The sequence below is a fragment of the Leptonychotes weddellii genome, chromosome X, assembly GCF_054177405.1.
Source record: "Leptonychotes weddellii isolate Sample4059 chromosome X, ASM5417740v2, whole genome shotgun sequence".
Taxonomy (NCBI): Eukaryota; Metazoa; Chordata; class Mammalia; order Carnivora; family Phocidae; genus Leptonychotes; species Leptonychotes weddellii.
The window spans coordinates 28,954,230-28,969,980 of record NC_138385.1 but is presented as its reverse complement, the minus strand read 5'-3'; the positions used below and the strand labels follow the sequence as shown (position 1 = coordinate 28,969,980).

The following is a 15,751-nucleotide window of genomic DNA, read 5'->3' as shown; positions in this document are numbered from 1 at the left end:
TTATGGAAATCATATCAATAAAGCTGTTAAAAAGTCTAGAATACTGCTATATGCAAATATGACTTTGCCTACCTAGGTACTAAGTTTTCATAGAAACAGGCAATTCAACATGGAATTATCTCTGTGGTTATAAAGACCAGAATTTGGCCTAGGATGGGAACACTTTATTACATAAATCACTCTAATAGCCAAGAACCAATCAGTATTAATTCAGTGTTTACTATACGCATGTAACTTACAAAAGGGATAGAAAGTGTAAAGTATGACTACTATGGCTAAACACCTTAAGGATTAGAACAAGCCGATCTTGTCATTCCATTCTGGTTAACTGAATCTGCCAACTAAAGTTCAGAGCTATCCCAGGGCCAACCAGGGCCACTCTTTGGAAGGACATAAGAAAAAGTATCAGGCAGCTGAGCAAAGTGACATCAGGAAAAAGCCCATTTTATTTGTGGGGAGGGAGCAGTGCACAGCAGTGGCTCCCCCAACTGGTGGTTTAAAAAGCAAACAAACAAATAATTCTATAAATTTTCCTACTAGCAAATCCAATACTACTATAGTACTGCCCTCATGTTGCCTTTCTGCTAATAATTTTCCTTTCATTTCTGCCCATTTGCTCATTTTAATGCCTAACTTCATAATACTTACTGAGGTGAAGAAAAGAATCTACCAAAAGAAATTGTGGCACAAATTATGATCTGACATGGGACCCCCACCAGGTACCAATAAAGGTCTCTTTTGAGAATGAAATGACAGTCCTATTGTTTCAACTCTTACGGTTACAAATCTTTGTGAAATGCATTGTTCTGATTACCTTCTGCAATAAGAAAAATTCATTAGACATGATTTAATAATTCTGTAATTATTTTTAAATTTTACTTTAAATCTCTGTATATTTTTCCTTATTTATCTAATTGTCTCAAAGCTTAAGGACCACAAATAAGGAAAGTTTCCAGTCAGCTGAGTACCAGGCAATGAGGTTTCAGATAATTAACCTATTTCTTAGAAGACTATACAAAAAGGTATGGAAAGTGTCTTTTAGTTTGGCTTTTATCCTGCAAAATGTTATCATTAGTTACCTTATGTGTGAAGCTGACTAGTAAGAATACATCTTTTGTGTATGGACTTCCTGAAATATTTCCAGTAACAATCTATCTACTTGTTATGAACTTTCCCAGGGTAGGTTGAAAAGACAGTTAATATCCCAAATTTTAAAACTATTCCATTGTTGGTTTACCTTGTATGTCAGCATTTGAAGGCATAGAGCCAAATGCTGTGCAAATAATCAGGGTATAGAGGCGTCTGACATCCAAATGAATGAAAGCCATTTCTCCAAGATTCAATACTTTGAAATATCCACTCTAAGAAGGAAAAATACAACATTTTAACTTTATCTTACTTCAAATAACCAAGACTAAATGTGATTAAAAACACATTTGGAAACTCTGTGTGCTTTCTACCAAGAATTGGGAAAACTGTGCCCCTTTGAACCATGGAAACAGAAAAAACCAGGTTTGGAACCAATAACCTGGAAAGGGCGGATTCTAGGCTCATTTTTCTATAAGAGTAAAAAAAAAGGCAAAACAAACACACAAACATACAACTGCCTGTATCCCTTCATACCCGCCCCCCCAGACACAGAGACTTTTTCATACATCACATGCCTAGGATAACTTCAAATAGCCGTCAGCCTGAAGACTGAGTCAGACCCACCAGTGTCCTTATTGGTTCACAGTGGGAGTTATGGTATCATTAATCTCTATAGCAACCCTCTCCCCTAGCAGCAAAGTAAAAACATTGATACATAAACTCTTTTCTGAGATTAAAAAGTATTTGAAAGTTATCTGATTACTTAGCACAGAACATACACCAAAGCCTCATATACCTCAGAAATTTTTTTGCTCCATAAATATTAAACCACCGTTCTCTACTCTTTATCTGTTCCACTCTTTCCTGTTTGCTGTATCAGTAAATAGCATTCTCATCTTCCCAGTTGCCCAAACCAGAAACCTGGGAGTTTTCTTCAACTTCTCCCTCTCCCATACAACCTCTCCATTATCACGACCCCTTCCAAGATGAGGAATTTATCATCAGGGTTTCATTATCCAGTCTTTACTGCCTCCAAGCCATCCTCCATACCACATACAGCAAGAATGACCTCTCTAAAGGGCAAATCTTACTTTTCACCTGTTTCTTAAAACAACACTACACGGTCATAGAATACAACTTAATATTCTTTACATTCTTGAAGAATATTGATTGTATGATCAAAATTTAAAGGATTCATGTCTCCACATACCTACTTAATCAACAACCACTCTTCTTTCAAAGAAAAATCACTACTCCCAGTTCTATACTTCTCTTTGAGTCTATATTCCTGGAACCAACAATTTCACAGGAAGTTAAGGAGTAAAGGTCATTATTCCAATATTCAGTGATTACCTTTCTTTTCTCCTACATAAATTCATTAAGCAGGGGAGACCCTCTCTCCCTGTACCACCCTTTTCAACCCACCTGGTCCATCTGTAATGTTCTAACATTGGTAGGTTTCAATTATTACATCATAGAATCTTAAGATCAAACTATTAAAGCCAGCGTGTATTTTGGAGACCATGTTAGCCCAGCCTCATTTATATACTGGGAAGTAAAACTCAGACTTGCCCAAGATTACACAGCAAGTTAGTAACAGAGCTGGAAGTAGGACAGAAATATGATTCTTAACCCAGTGTACTTCCACCCTATTATGCTGGATCCCACACATTTGAGGATTATGAAAGCTCTTCCTCTGGGACTCCAGCATTTAAGTCTTCCTTCAATTAGCTAGCCAGGTTGAATCCACACCATGCTATTTTTTTCTATGTCTCATAAAATCGTAAGAGAAGAGTGTTTCTCTTACTGAGGTCCAATAAATCTCTCTCCTCAATTCCTCTCTGCCCACATGCAAACCCATTGCTGTCCTCTAAAGCATCTGTAAGTAGTAGGTAGGTCTGTCAACAGATTTTCCACAGAGCTGCTCTCTTAGATTGAGATGAACACACTGGTTACTTTGGGATCTAAGACAGCAAATAGATCTGACAAAGAGAAATCCTTTCTTATTACTAATAAGGATGAAGCCAATCAGAACTCCCTTAAACTGCTCCCAGAGAGATCTTAAAGTTCTCTCTCCCCTACCAATCTGTCCTTATATATTTTCATAGCCCTGTGTCGCATGTGCAGCACAAATGGTGAGAGGTAAAAATCCCTTGCTTCTACTCCTTTTATAGGCTACTGAAATTTGATTCAGGCTATCAAATGGCGTATTTCCTAGATCAGTCCAAAACATTTAAGCAAAGGTAGGAAATGGAATAGTCACTTCCTGAGTCACTTTTCTATAAACCTATGAAAGGAGTTCCCTGAATTACAATACACTTAGGGTCCCACCTAGACCTTCTCATACAAATGAATGTGAAGACAACTCTTTCCTTGGCTTCTGGGTTACAAGATTGCCACTTGAGCAATGAGGTGCTTTACATACTATATGGTTACCAGGAAAGACAGGATTTTTCACAAGAGGGGAAGGGACCTGAAGACAAAGGGAAGATGGGGGATGAAAACACAGACATACAAAATTTAAAACAGTTTCCGATATACTCTCCACCCCCACCCCACAGTTAACAACCACTCATACTCTCCACCCCCAGTCCCCTAACAACCACAGTTAACAACAAACCTCATCTGGCCTTAACTCCTTATTTTTAAAAATGAGGAAATACCAAGAGACGTAGATGAATTGTCCAAACTCACACAACTTATTGGTTGTAAAGCTGGGACTGAAAACCAGCTCTCATGAGCCCTTTCCATTGACTAAACAATAAATTTTCTTGTTATAAGGAGTCTGTCCTGAACCTATTTTACCAGAAGCCTCCCCTGAACCTTGGTCAACCTACTCTCACCACCCAAACCATCAACCCAGCACACAGTTTTACCATCATGACATTTTTGGCAGAGTAATAATTCAATAAGCTTTCACTGAGCACGTTTGTTTGTTGTTGTTGTTTTTTGTTTGTGTGTTTTGTTTTGTTTGCCAGACACTATTCCAGGTAAATCTTGTCCAAGATACAAGGTGCAAGTGACAAGTCATAATATCCGTAATAGTAGCAACCCTCCTCCTATTTATTCAGCATGCACAGCATTCCAGGCACTGCCCCATGCTAAGTACTCTACATACATTATACCATATAATACTCATAGTCAACCTTGGATGGATATACTATTTTCATTCCCATTTTAAAGACCAGAAGCTGAAACACAGAGAAATTAAACAACTTCCTGTAAGTCATGCAGACTATAAATGGTGAAGCTTGGATTTGAATCCAGATAGTCTAGTACCAGAGTCCTTGATGACAACCACTAGGCTAGGCATTTTCCACTGCTAAGATCAATGTCGAGGGCAGCTTCCTGTTTCTACCCACTCAGTTTCACACACTATTGCTTAAACAGTTTCCCACTGAGAATCTCCTTTGGAATGGCAAGCCTAAACTATTTCCTGTTTTCAGCCTCACTTCCCCACCTCTTCAAAGCCATGCTACACAATCCCCTTGTTCTAGGAGTTGGACAGGGATAAACCTTGCATGACTGGAGAAACTCCAGGTACTTACCAATAATATAGTTTCCCAAGAAATTAATTATCATAGGCAATTATCACAGGTCCTCCTTTTTTTCTCTTCTTCACTTTGGAGATATTAATTAGAATCTCTAATACTTCCCTTCCTGTCTGATGATCAAGCACACTGGAAAAAAAAAAAAAGAAGAAGATAGGTGTTCCTGAAATAGCCAGCAGGCCAGGATACAGATTATACAAATCACAAGACAGGGGAGGTTATGGGTTGGGCTAAAAGCATCTAAAGCAAATTAAAAATTACAGCAAGGTATGTAAAAGCTGACAGGACTAATTAATCTTTGGATAAACAAATACATATACAGCTGAGGAACTTGTTATAACAAAAGGCACAGTGGTGTAAGTATCAACTTGGATTTCAGGTCTGCCTCAACCACTAATTTTCCTGGAAGTAAATTATAATTCAATTTCCATCTATAAAATGGAGATAATGACACCAGCCTGACAGATTTGTGCTGAAGATTAAATGAGACAATGTATGTGAAAGTACTGTAAGAGTTAACTTGCTCTGTATGCTTAGGAGTTTGCTTCTGAGTACCTTGCTACTAATCAAAAATTTGAAAATAACTTGCTGCAACCCTACACATTTGCTCCTACTAATTCAGCAAAATTGACCTGTCCATAGTTGATAAGTAGACAATTATTATTAACTTCAAACTTTCACCACCCTTACTGATCCATCAGTTGCCTTTACTGATATTTGTCTTAACAATAACTTCATGAATTTTGCTTATCTTTTACAGTTTACAAAGAACTTAGTGAATTATTTTAACAAATCTGCAGGTGTATAACGTTGGTATTACATATTTACAATCAGTAATATTGCAGCTTGGAGAAGTGATGTGACTTGCCCAAGATCTCACAACTGATACAATCTGTATGGAAAGGCAAGGTAAAAGAAGTAAGGGGCAGAAAAATGCTACAAGCCTAAGAATGCAGTCACTTAAATAATACGGCTTTGTGGAAAAAGTTCCTTTTCTACCCTGACAAAGAAATACAAAAAGTCTATTCCAAAGTATCTGAAATGATCACAGGTTCTTATTTCATTTATAAAGGCAGTGAGCAAGTTGCAGAGACAAATAATTATTTTTTTTTTTAAATAATGAATAGAGTTTTGCAATACCACTAAGGTGACTTCTAAAAAAAACACATAAAGTATGGCCATGTCATTTATGTTGCCATTAGACTGGAAAAAAAAACGGTGTTACAAAATTTGATCCTTTCCATTCACATTACTTAAAGTATCTAAAAAATCAGCCAAAGCATTAAGAATAGGGCTTAGAGAAAAAAAAAAAAATGGGAAAATAGAGAAGTAGAGCTTGAGGAGAGAAAAATGGGAAAGTGGGGTGATTGCAAAGGCTTAAATGTCATCTGTGGGTGAAACAATTTATATGGTCTTAAGTGAGAAGGCACACTGACTAGGAGATCTGGGCTCTAGCACCAACTTTGCCAGGGGATTTAGAAAGTAATACTAACAGGGACTACAGTTTTTTAAGCTCTTACCAGGTGTCAAGCTCTGTGCCAGATGCTTGATATGCAATGAGGGAGCAGAAGGCTAGCCAAAGAGAAAAGCATGAGTGGACACCCTGCAGCTTACCCCCACCCCCACTCCTGAGTGGGACATGTGTGACGTTCTTCCAGGAATCTCCCAACTATCTTTTTTTTTTTTAAAAGATTTTATTTATTTATTTATTTGAGAGAAAGAGAGAGAGAGAAACAGCATGAGAGGGGAGAGGGTCTGAGGGAGAAGCAGGCTCCCCGCTGAGCTGGGAGCCCGATGTGGGACTTGATCCCAGGACTCCGGGATCATGACCTGAGCCGAAGGCAGTCGCTTAACCAACTGAGCCACCCAGGTGCCCAGGAATCTCCCAACTGTCTTAATGTTAATGCCTTGCCAGGAGGAAAAACAACCCTAGCTTGATAAAAGCCAGGCTTCCAGTATCCTGAGGGTCTTCTTTAAACATGAAAATCCTTTTGAAACCTCCCTTTTCCTTACTTCCCCCAATTCCGGAAAATATCATCAGCCACTCCTCAAGACCCCGGTGCAGCAGTTCTTTCTGCCCACTGATCCTGTACCCATGCTTTAATAAACCACTTTTTTTTAAATTTTATTTTATTATGTTACGTTAATCACCTTTTTGCACCAAAGACATCTCAAGAATTCATTCTTGGTCATTGGCTCCGGACTTGACCCCACTGAACCTCACCTATATTCTAAAACCACATCAATATGGATTAGCTCACAAACATTGATAGTTACTATATTATTATCCCAATATTACAAATGAGTCATTTGAGGCTCAATTACTCAAGGTCATATAACTTAGGCAAGAGAAGATGTGTATATCTGATTCTTAAAGACTATGTTCCTTTTAACATATAATATAATATAATATTGTCTTTCAACTAATCTCACTTTAGTGAAGCTAAATTTCCTCTCATACAAGTTATCCCTGGGATATCACTCTGTTTCATCAGTTAATCTGCTGTGTATCCATGCATGGTTTCAGGATGTGACTCAAAAGCACTAACTTCCTGAATAACTAATCTCGTTTCAAGGAGACCATCCAACATGCACAAATGTCTATTCATAGCTTCTTGCCTATGGCCATGACTCAGCATCATAATCAGCACCTCTGGAACCTGCCAGATCCTGAGGTCTGACAACATGCTGAGATCAATACGTGGCTCAATCAGCATATGAACTAGTGGTGAGTCAAATTTAATTTAGATAATAACTAGCGAATAATTTGTCCTGCAGTGGAGTAATTCATAAAGAATGCTGAAGATGACTGTGTACTTTCAAACACACACAAAGAACTTTGAATCAGACAGATTCATCATACTTGCCACTAGTCAAGTGTTAAGACACCTCCCACAAAAATACACAAAAACGTTAGGCACAAGCTGAATGATAAAAATCACCGTAGACCAATGAAATACAGGTAGGATCTCTTTTCAACAAATACTACTTTAACAACGGGTTATCTATAATATGATTATATTTGTGTCCTTGACAACATTACATTCCAACATTGTATACAAAAAAAAAAAAAAAACATTCTGTAGATGCTTTCCTGTATGACATCCTGAGTTCATCCAGCTAACAAGTTTCCTAAAGCACACACAAAGTGAATTCAGTTTTGAGCTACAACAGCAACTGCCAGGTTTACAGTGTTAATTCATGAAGCTGTTCACACATTTCAGAATCAGTCCCTAATCTGAGCCGATCAGAGCTTTATTAGGTTATAATCCCACCCAAAAAAACACCAACAGACTTCTACAACCCTTTGAAAAAAGCCCCCACTTCATCCACTTCTTAGAACAGGTCAAATTGTTATTGTGAAATATACCTTATATCCTATTCAAGTGAAGTCACAGCTGTAGAGCAATGCAGTATCTTGGAAGGCACCACTTCTCTGGAACTAGCAAAACAATCTCTTTTGTTCACCACCCTTCTCCCCACTACCAGATGCTCCCAAATACTTGTCAGCAAGCAAACACTGTGTACTAAAAACATTCACTTCGCGTTAACAACTTCAAAAGTAAATAATAGAGTGTGCCCCACCCCCTCAAATTAAGTAAAAACAGAATACAAAATGTATCATAGCAGGTTTTAATTTTTTTAAGATTTTATTTATTTATTTGACAGAGAGAGCACAAGCAGGGGGAACAGCAGGGAGAGGGAGAGGGAGAAGCAGGCTCCCTCTGGTATCATGACCTGAGCTGAAGGCAAACGCTTAACCGACTGAGCCACCCAGGTGCCCCCACCATAGCAGAGATTATATGACTTCAGTGTTATTCTACCAGTATATTCCTTCAGGTCCATGAGGTATAAACTGTAAATTCATGAAAATATAGTATTATATCATATATAGTACCATCAATTATAGAAAGGAATGCTAACAAAAACATATAAATATTTCTATCACGTATTCATTATTTAACAATTAGTTCTGAAAGCCTACTACATGCCAGGCCTTCTTCCAGGCATGAGGGATACAACAGTGAACAAGACAAAAAACCTGCTCTCCTGGAACTTTCTGGTGTGGGAGACAGACAATAAACATATCAGATAATTATAATTTCTAATTTTGATTTTTATAAAGAAAAATAAAGCAAGATAATATGAAAGAGAGTAATGAGGGCTCCTTTTAGATAGGGTGGTCAGGAAATGCCTCTCTGAAAAAGTGGCATTAAGGACCTCAGTGAAGTGAAGAAATGAATCAGGTAAAGACACAGGAGAAGAATCTTCCAGGTAGAAGGAACAGCACATTCAAAAGCCCTGAGGTGGGAATCAGCTTAGTAGTTCTAGAACTAGCAAGACCAGCAGGATAGGAAAGAGAAAAGTTTATCTGATCTCATAAAGATAGGCAGGCTGTGGACCATGGTAATGAATTTCTCAATTATTTTAGTAAAATGGGAGGCAACTGGACAGTTGTGAGTATAGCGACACGATGTATGGAAGGAAAGGGTAGAAGCAATAATGCAGGCTAGAGCTGATGGTGACGGGGAACAAGTTGATAGCAGTGGAGATGCTGATAGGATCTACTGATGGATTGAGTGCAGAGCATCAGAGGATGATGCCTCTATTTTTGTCATGGGCAACTGGGTAATTATTTATGTGGCCTGGGGATGACGGACAAGGGATCAGCTTTGTATGGTTCAGTTTAAGCTGCCTAACTAAACATCCAAGGGAGGAAGATGAATAGGCAGTTGGATATTTGACTCTGGAGATTAGAGGAAAGACCAGAGCTATAGATATATATTTGGCAGTCACCAGTATATAGATAGTATTTAAAGCCACAGAAACAATTGAAGTCCCCTAGGGTATAAAATAGATGAAATAAAGAAAAGAGGACCAAGAACTGAGATCTGGGACCCTCCAATCTATAGAGGTCAAAGAAATGAGGATGTACCAACAAGGGAGACTAAGGAAAAGCCAGGGAGGTGAGAGAAAAATCTAGAGTTTGTGGTGCCCCAGAAACCAAGTAAAGAAAATGTTTCAAGGAGTGATAGATAATGTCAAAAGCTGCTGATAGGACAAGCAAGATGAGACCTGAAAAAGATCTAATGGATTTGGCAAATGGGAAATAATTGGTGACGTTGATAAGGGAACATGTGGAATATTTGAAGCAAAACTCAGATTAAAGTGGGTTCAGGAAAGAATGGATGGGCCAGTGGAGACAATGACTACAGTTAACTCTGCTGAGAAGTTTGCTATAAAGGGTCATAGGTGCTCCTGCTGGGAGGCAATCACACATTTCTTTCCTCTTGAAAACATAAATGGAGAACATCTCACATGAAGGTTTGATCCTACTCTTCCTTGGATTTATTATTTTTTTCTTTAATCTTATTTATTTATTTGACAGAGAGAGAGACACCGAGAGAGGGAACACAAGCAGGGGGAGTGGGAGAGGGAGAAGCAGGCTTCCTGCGGAGCAGGGAGCCCAATGCGGGGCTTGATCCCAGGACCCCAGGATCACGACCTGAGCTGAAGGCAGACGCTTAATGACTGAGCCACCCAGGTGCCCCTGGATTTATTTTTTTTTTAAAGATTTACTGATTTATATGAGAGAGAGAGAGTGTGCAGAGGGTGGGGCAGAGGGAGAGAGAATCCTTTAAAAAAAAAAAAGATTTATTTATTTCAGAGAGAGAGAGAGTGTGTGCACGAGCCACGGGGATGGGCAGACGGAAAAGGGAAGCGGGCTTCCCGCTGAGTGGGGAGCCTGAGGTGGGGCTCAATCTCTGGACCCTGAGATCACAACCTGAGAGGAAACCAAGAGTAGGACACTCAACCAACTGGGCCACCCAGGCGCCCTGAGGGAGAGAGAATCCTTAAGCAGACTCCATGCTAAGTGTGGAGCCCAACTTGGGGCTCAATCTCACAAGCCCGACATCACACCCCGAGCCAAAACCAAGAGTCAGACGCACAACCTGCTGCACCACCCAGGCGCACCTCCTTGGATTTTTGCCATACCTGTTTAGTAACGGCAGGTGTTCTTATTTGAGGGACGCAGGCCCGAGTATTTTAGAATTATACTATTCAAGAGTACCATACCAAGACAGAACATTTTTTCTAGGGCAACTAGAAACTATCAAAGTTTAGTTTCACCAGTGATTACTTTAACAAATACTTTCCATCTGCTCAAATTGTTTTGCAACGCTATCTCCAACTTCTTGCATTTCTAATGAAATAATATTTTAAAAAACTTACCATTTCTCCAGACTATTGAACATCTTTACTTTCTATGTGCAATCTGAGATTTCATTTTTTTCCTTCTAAATTTGTCTTTTGCAGCAAAAGTCATCAGAAACAATTTTATTTTTATAAGGCATATAAAAAATTCAGCTGTTAGTCTAGAAACATAATTGAAGATCTGAATTGAGGAATATCAGAGATTCTGGTTCTTGTCCTGATTTCAAAATGCAAAATAGGAACATATCGCCTTTATTATATGTTGAAAACTTTGAAACTGAGGGATCAAACAATACAACTGGACATACTCCCAGAGTTCCAGTAAGTGCATCTCTCTAGGCAAGAGGATTTGTATTCTGGCTAACAGAATATCTGAGACTCAGACCACGGAGGGTAGCTAATCCATCATTTCAGGCTGTTTGTTTCTTCTCCCTCGTGCCCTTCTCCTTCCTGCCCCCACTTTCTTTTCTCTTCTCTTGTTTCTGTTTTCTCCGTCTTCCTCTTTCTTACTGATGTTTCTCTTTTCCATTAAGTAGAAATTAATATATTTTTGGATCACTGGCTGTCCTAATTTTTAAAACACTGGAGCATTCTCTCTTCTCAATACATTTTCATTAGTTCTTTGGCTTCAGAATAATCACTTGATCACTTAAAGATTAAACCAGTTTTGTAACCTTGTAAGTTTACTTTTTAAAAGTGCTTATGACAGGAGTACCTGGGTGGCTCATTCAGTTGAGTACCAACTCTTGGTTTCAGCTCAGGTCATGATCTCAGGGTTGAGATTGAGCCCAGCGTCAGGCTCTGTGCTCAGCAGGGAGTCTGCTTGAGATTCTCTCTCCCTCTCCCTTTGCCCCTCCCCCACCAAAATAAATAAATAAATCTTTTTTACAAAAGTGCTTTTCTAAAGTGACCAAAAAAAGAGTTATTTTTTTTTACTTGTATGTGGGCAGAGATTTATTGATCTTCAGTGGACTTACTGCCCTTCATAAAAATGAATTTCCTGCTTTAAGAGAACTGGTTTTTATAATCATATCTGCTTAAAAGTTCAAAATCCACTTCATAATCCTAAGTGATAGGTCTGCCTACCTACCCAGTTTCTCACTGTTTTTGATAGCTGCTTTTGAGCCTGGGTGAGACAGTATTTCCTAAGTGACTTTAGAGCACTCTCATCAAAATGCAACCTCAGAGTCTCTATTTTTCCAGCCTGTCCTTTGATTGCTGTATTGGTGCTGACACAGTCATAGGCATCCATCCAGATCTTCATTTCACAGACATTTCCTGAGCATCCATTTTGCATTCAAGGCTATAGATATGAAAACAACCAAGACATAGTGTTCCCTAAAGTCTACTGAAGGAGCAGTCAAAAAAAAAAAACTAAAAAAACCAAAAACAAAAACCTCACTACATACCTATTAGAATGGCCAAAATCTGGAACACTGACAACAACAAGTGATAAAGAGGATGTGGAGCAACAGGAACAACCATTCATTGCTAGTGGGAATGCAAAGTAGTACAGCCACTTTGGATGACAGCTGGGTGATTTCTTAAAAGCTAAACATATTCTTACTATACCACCCAGCAATCATACTCATTGGTATTTACCCAAAGAAGTTGAGAACTTAGGTCTACACAAAAATCTGAGCATGGATGTTTCTAACAGTTTTATTCATAACTGCTAAAACTTAGAAGCAACCCAAGATGTCTTTCAAGTAGGTGAAAGGATAAACAAACTATGGTATATCCAGACAATGGAATATTATTCAGTGCTAAGAAGAAATGAGTTATCAAGGCATGAAAAGACATGGAGGAACTTTAAATGCCTATTACTTAGTGAGTGAAAGAAGCCAATCTGAAAAGGCTACATACTATCTGATTCCAATTATATGACATTCTGGAAAAGCCAAAAGTATGAAGACAATAAAAAGATCAATGGTTGCCAGGGACTGGAGTGAGGGAGAGGGATAAATAAGCAGAGCACAGAGGATATTTAGGGCAGAGAAAATACTCTATATGATACTATAATAGTGTATACATGCCATTATACATTTGTTCAAACACATAGAATGTACAACCATCAAGAGTAAACCCTAATGTAAACTATGGACTTCGAGTGATAAGGACGGGTCAACGTAGGTTCATCAACTGCTACAAATGAACCACTCTAGTGTGGGATATTGAAAATGGGAAGGCTATGCATGTGTGGGAGTAGGGGGCATACGGGAAATTTCTGTAACTTCCTCTGTATTTTCCCATGAACCTAAAATTGTTCCAAAATTAGTCTTTTAAAAAATAAATTATATAAACTTAGAGTTAAATAAATTATAATACAAGCAAAATTAATAAAGTGTGAGCCTTCTCTCAGGCTACTGGTAGAAATATAAATTGGTACAATCTTTTTTGGAGGTGGTGCAGCTAAGATTACTAGCTGTCTCATAATATTCATCTCCTTCAGTAGTACTGGAGCCCCCAAGGTTTAGCAGGACACATGGCCACACAAAATGAAGACTACATTTCTGAACATCTTCTCAGCTACATGTGACATGTGCTTAAGGTCTGGCCCAAGAGATGTAAATGGAAGTGTCATCTCCAATCTCTGGGTCATACTTTTTTTTTTTTTTTAATTTAAATTCAATTTAGTGGGGCACCGGGATGGCTCAGTCGGTTAAGTGTCTGCCTTCAGCTCAGGTCATGATCCCAGGGTCCTGGGATCGAGCCCCACATCGGGCTCCCTGCTCAGTGGGGAGCCCGCTTCACCCTCTCCTCCCCGTTCGTGCTCTCTCTTGCTATCTCTGTTGCTATCTCTGTCTCTCTCTCTCCAATAAATAAAATCTTTAAAAAATAAATAAACAAACAAATAAATAAATAAATTCAATTTAGTTAACATATACTGTATTATTAGTTTCAGGGGTAGAATTTAGTGATTCATCAGTTGCGTTTAACACCCAGTGCTCATTCCATCAAGTGCCCTCCTTAATGCCCATCGCCCAGTTACGCCATCCTCCCACTCACCTCTCTGGGTCTTACCTTTAAAAAGAATGGATGTTGGGCGCCTGGGTGGCTCAGTTGGTTAAGCGACTGCCTTCGGCTCAGGTCATGATCCTGGAGTCCCGGGATCGAGTCCCGCATCGGGCTCCCTGCTCGGCAGGGAGTCTGCTTCTCCCTCTGACCCTCCTCCCTCTCATGCTCTCTGTCTCTCATTCTCTCTCTCAAATAAATAAATAAAATCTTTTAAAAAAATAAATAAATAAAAAATTAAAAGAATGGATGTTTTCGCCCCTCCTCCTTTCCTTCTTTCTCTATCCTGCTGCTTAGAATATGGTTTTGGTAGGGGCACCTGGGTGGTTCAACCAGTTAAATGTCTGCCTTTCGCTCAGGTCATGATCTCAGGGTCCTGGGATGGAGCCCCAGTGTCAGTATCAGGCTATGCACTCATAGGGGAGTCTGCTTCAACCTCTGCCCCTCCCCCTGTTCATGCTTTCTCTCTCTCAAATAAATACATAAAATCTTTAAAAAAAAAAAAAAAAGAATATGGTCTTGGTAGTGAGCCACCTTTGATCAAGTAGATGAGGGAAACACCCTAGGTGTGGTCGAACAATGAGTTTGGAGTAGCCCAGGGCTCTTGACCTCATGCAATAAAGCTGTATATTCTTCCTGCAGCTTGCTACCTCAAGACACTCAAGTAAGAGCAAAATAAACCACTTTCTTATTTAAGCAGAACCTGTAACCTAATTAGATGAGTATTTAGCATTGTGTATTAAAATACTTTGAGGGTGCCTGGGTGGCTCAGTTGGTTAAGCGACTGCCTTCGGCTCAGGTCATGATACTGGAGTCCCAGGATCGAGTCCGCATCGGGCTCCCTGCTCAGCAGGGAGTCTGCTTCTCCCTCTGGCCCTCCCCCTCTCATGTGCTCTCTCTCTCTCTCAAATAAATAAAATCTTTTAAAAAATAAATAAAATAAAATACTTTGAAAGTTCATAACCTTTCAAGCACAAATTTCCAAGAAATAAAAGAAGTTTGCACTTACACTGTCCAACCCATTTTCTACATAGCCTGAGTCAGAAGCTCATTCCTGTAAAGGGCCACATTTAAACTATGTAGTACTTCCTTTGGCTAAAATCTGCAACCAGATACCTGGGGCTGGGAGGAGGGAACAAACTTGAACCACCCCACTTGCAAATAATATAATCACAAAATGCTGAAGTAGAAACTTTTTACAGTGATCAAAAAAACATTTCAATTTACCCCTCTGAGGCCTTCGAAGTCCTTATAGTGGTAAACAAGAGGATACAAGTGCTGGAGGACTCTCTATGGCCCTCTGGAGGTTCGGCTCATAATAACTACTCTCGTGTACCACAGCACTTCTTCCTCCCACAAGCTGCTGCCACAGTGTTCTGACTGATGTTGTGATGATGCACTCACATATCTTTAATCATACGTAACTTCTCCTTTTCCAGATATTGACAGTTTTGGTTGTCATGTCACCCCACATGTTTTGGCTATTATCAGGATACCCTGGAGTTCAAGTTTCCTCTCAATAAATCAGTACTAATTCTGTCAACAATGTACACTGTTCTTCCTGCAAAAGTGGTAGATAAAGCAAATGGCTGATTCCATAATTAGTGATTAATCACTGCTGGATGAGCAAAGTCAAACATGCCTAGGGGAAAGAACACTACTTGTAATAGAATCACGCCTTTAGAACATGGCTTTGTCTTCCTTTGCCCTAGCATCCATGGGAAAGTTAGAATGACTAATACCTCTTACCCCCTAACTCCACTTCATTCCTTAGAAGTGGGTGGGATGTTCTTCAGGAGCTCCTAGGCCCATCTGATTCTACTGATACTTACTACAAAAAGACGAGATATGTGTACAACTTTACACACACAAACACATAC

General features: G+C 39.3%; 1 protein-coding gene across 5 annotated transcripts in view; it reads right to left on the bottom strand.

Annotated features, from left to right (window-relative positions):
* IL13RA2 (interleukin 13 receptor subunit alpha 2) overlaps positions 1-15,751 on the bottom strand; it is a 107,161-nt gene that overhangs the window by 22,323 nt on the left and 69,087 nt on the right. For 4 of the 5 annotated variants that reach the window (XM_081808376.1, XM_081808374.1, XM_031039560.2 and 1 more), the window contains 2 exons: positions 4,638-4,769; positions 1,238-1,361 (listed from right to left, as the gene is read on the bottom strand). In XM_081808376.1, coding sequence (XP_081664502.1) covers positions 1,238-1,328 — 91 coding nt within the window. In that variant the 5' untranslated portion in view covers positions 1,329-1,361; positions 4,638-4,769. Of the gene's footprint in view, positions 1-1,237; positions 1,362-4,637; positions 4,770-8,010; positions 8,433-15,751 lie in introns of those variants that run through there. The other variant, XM_081808377.1, reaches the window with a different exon arrangement.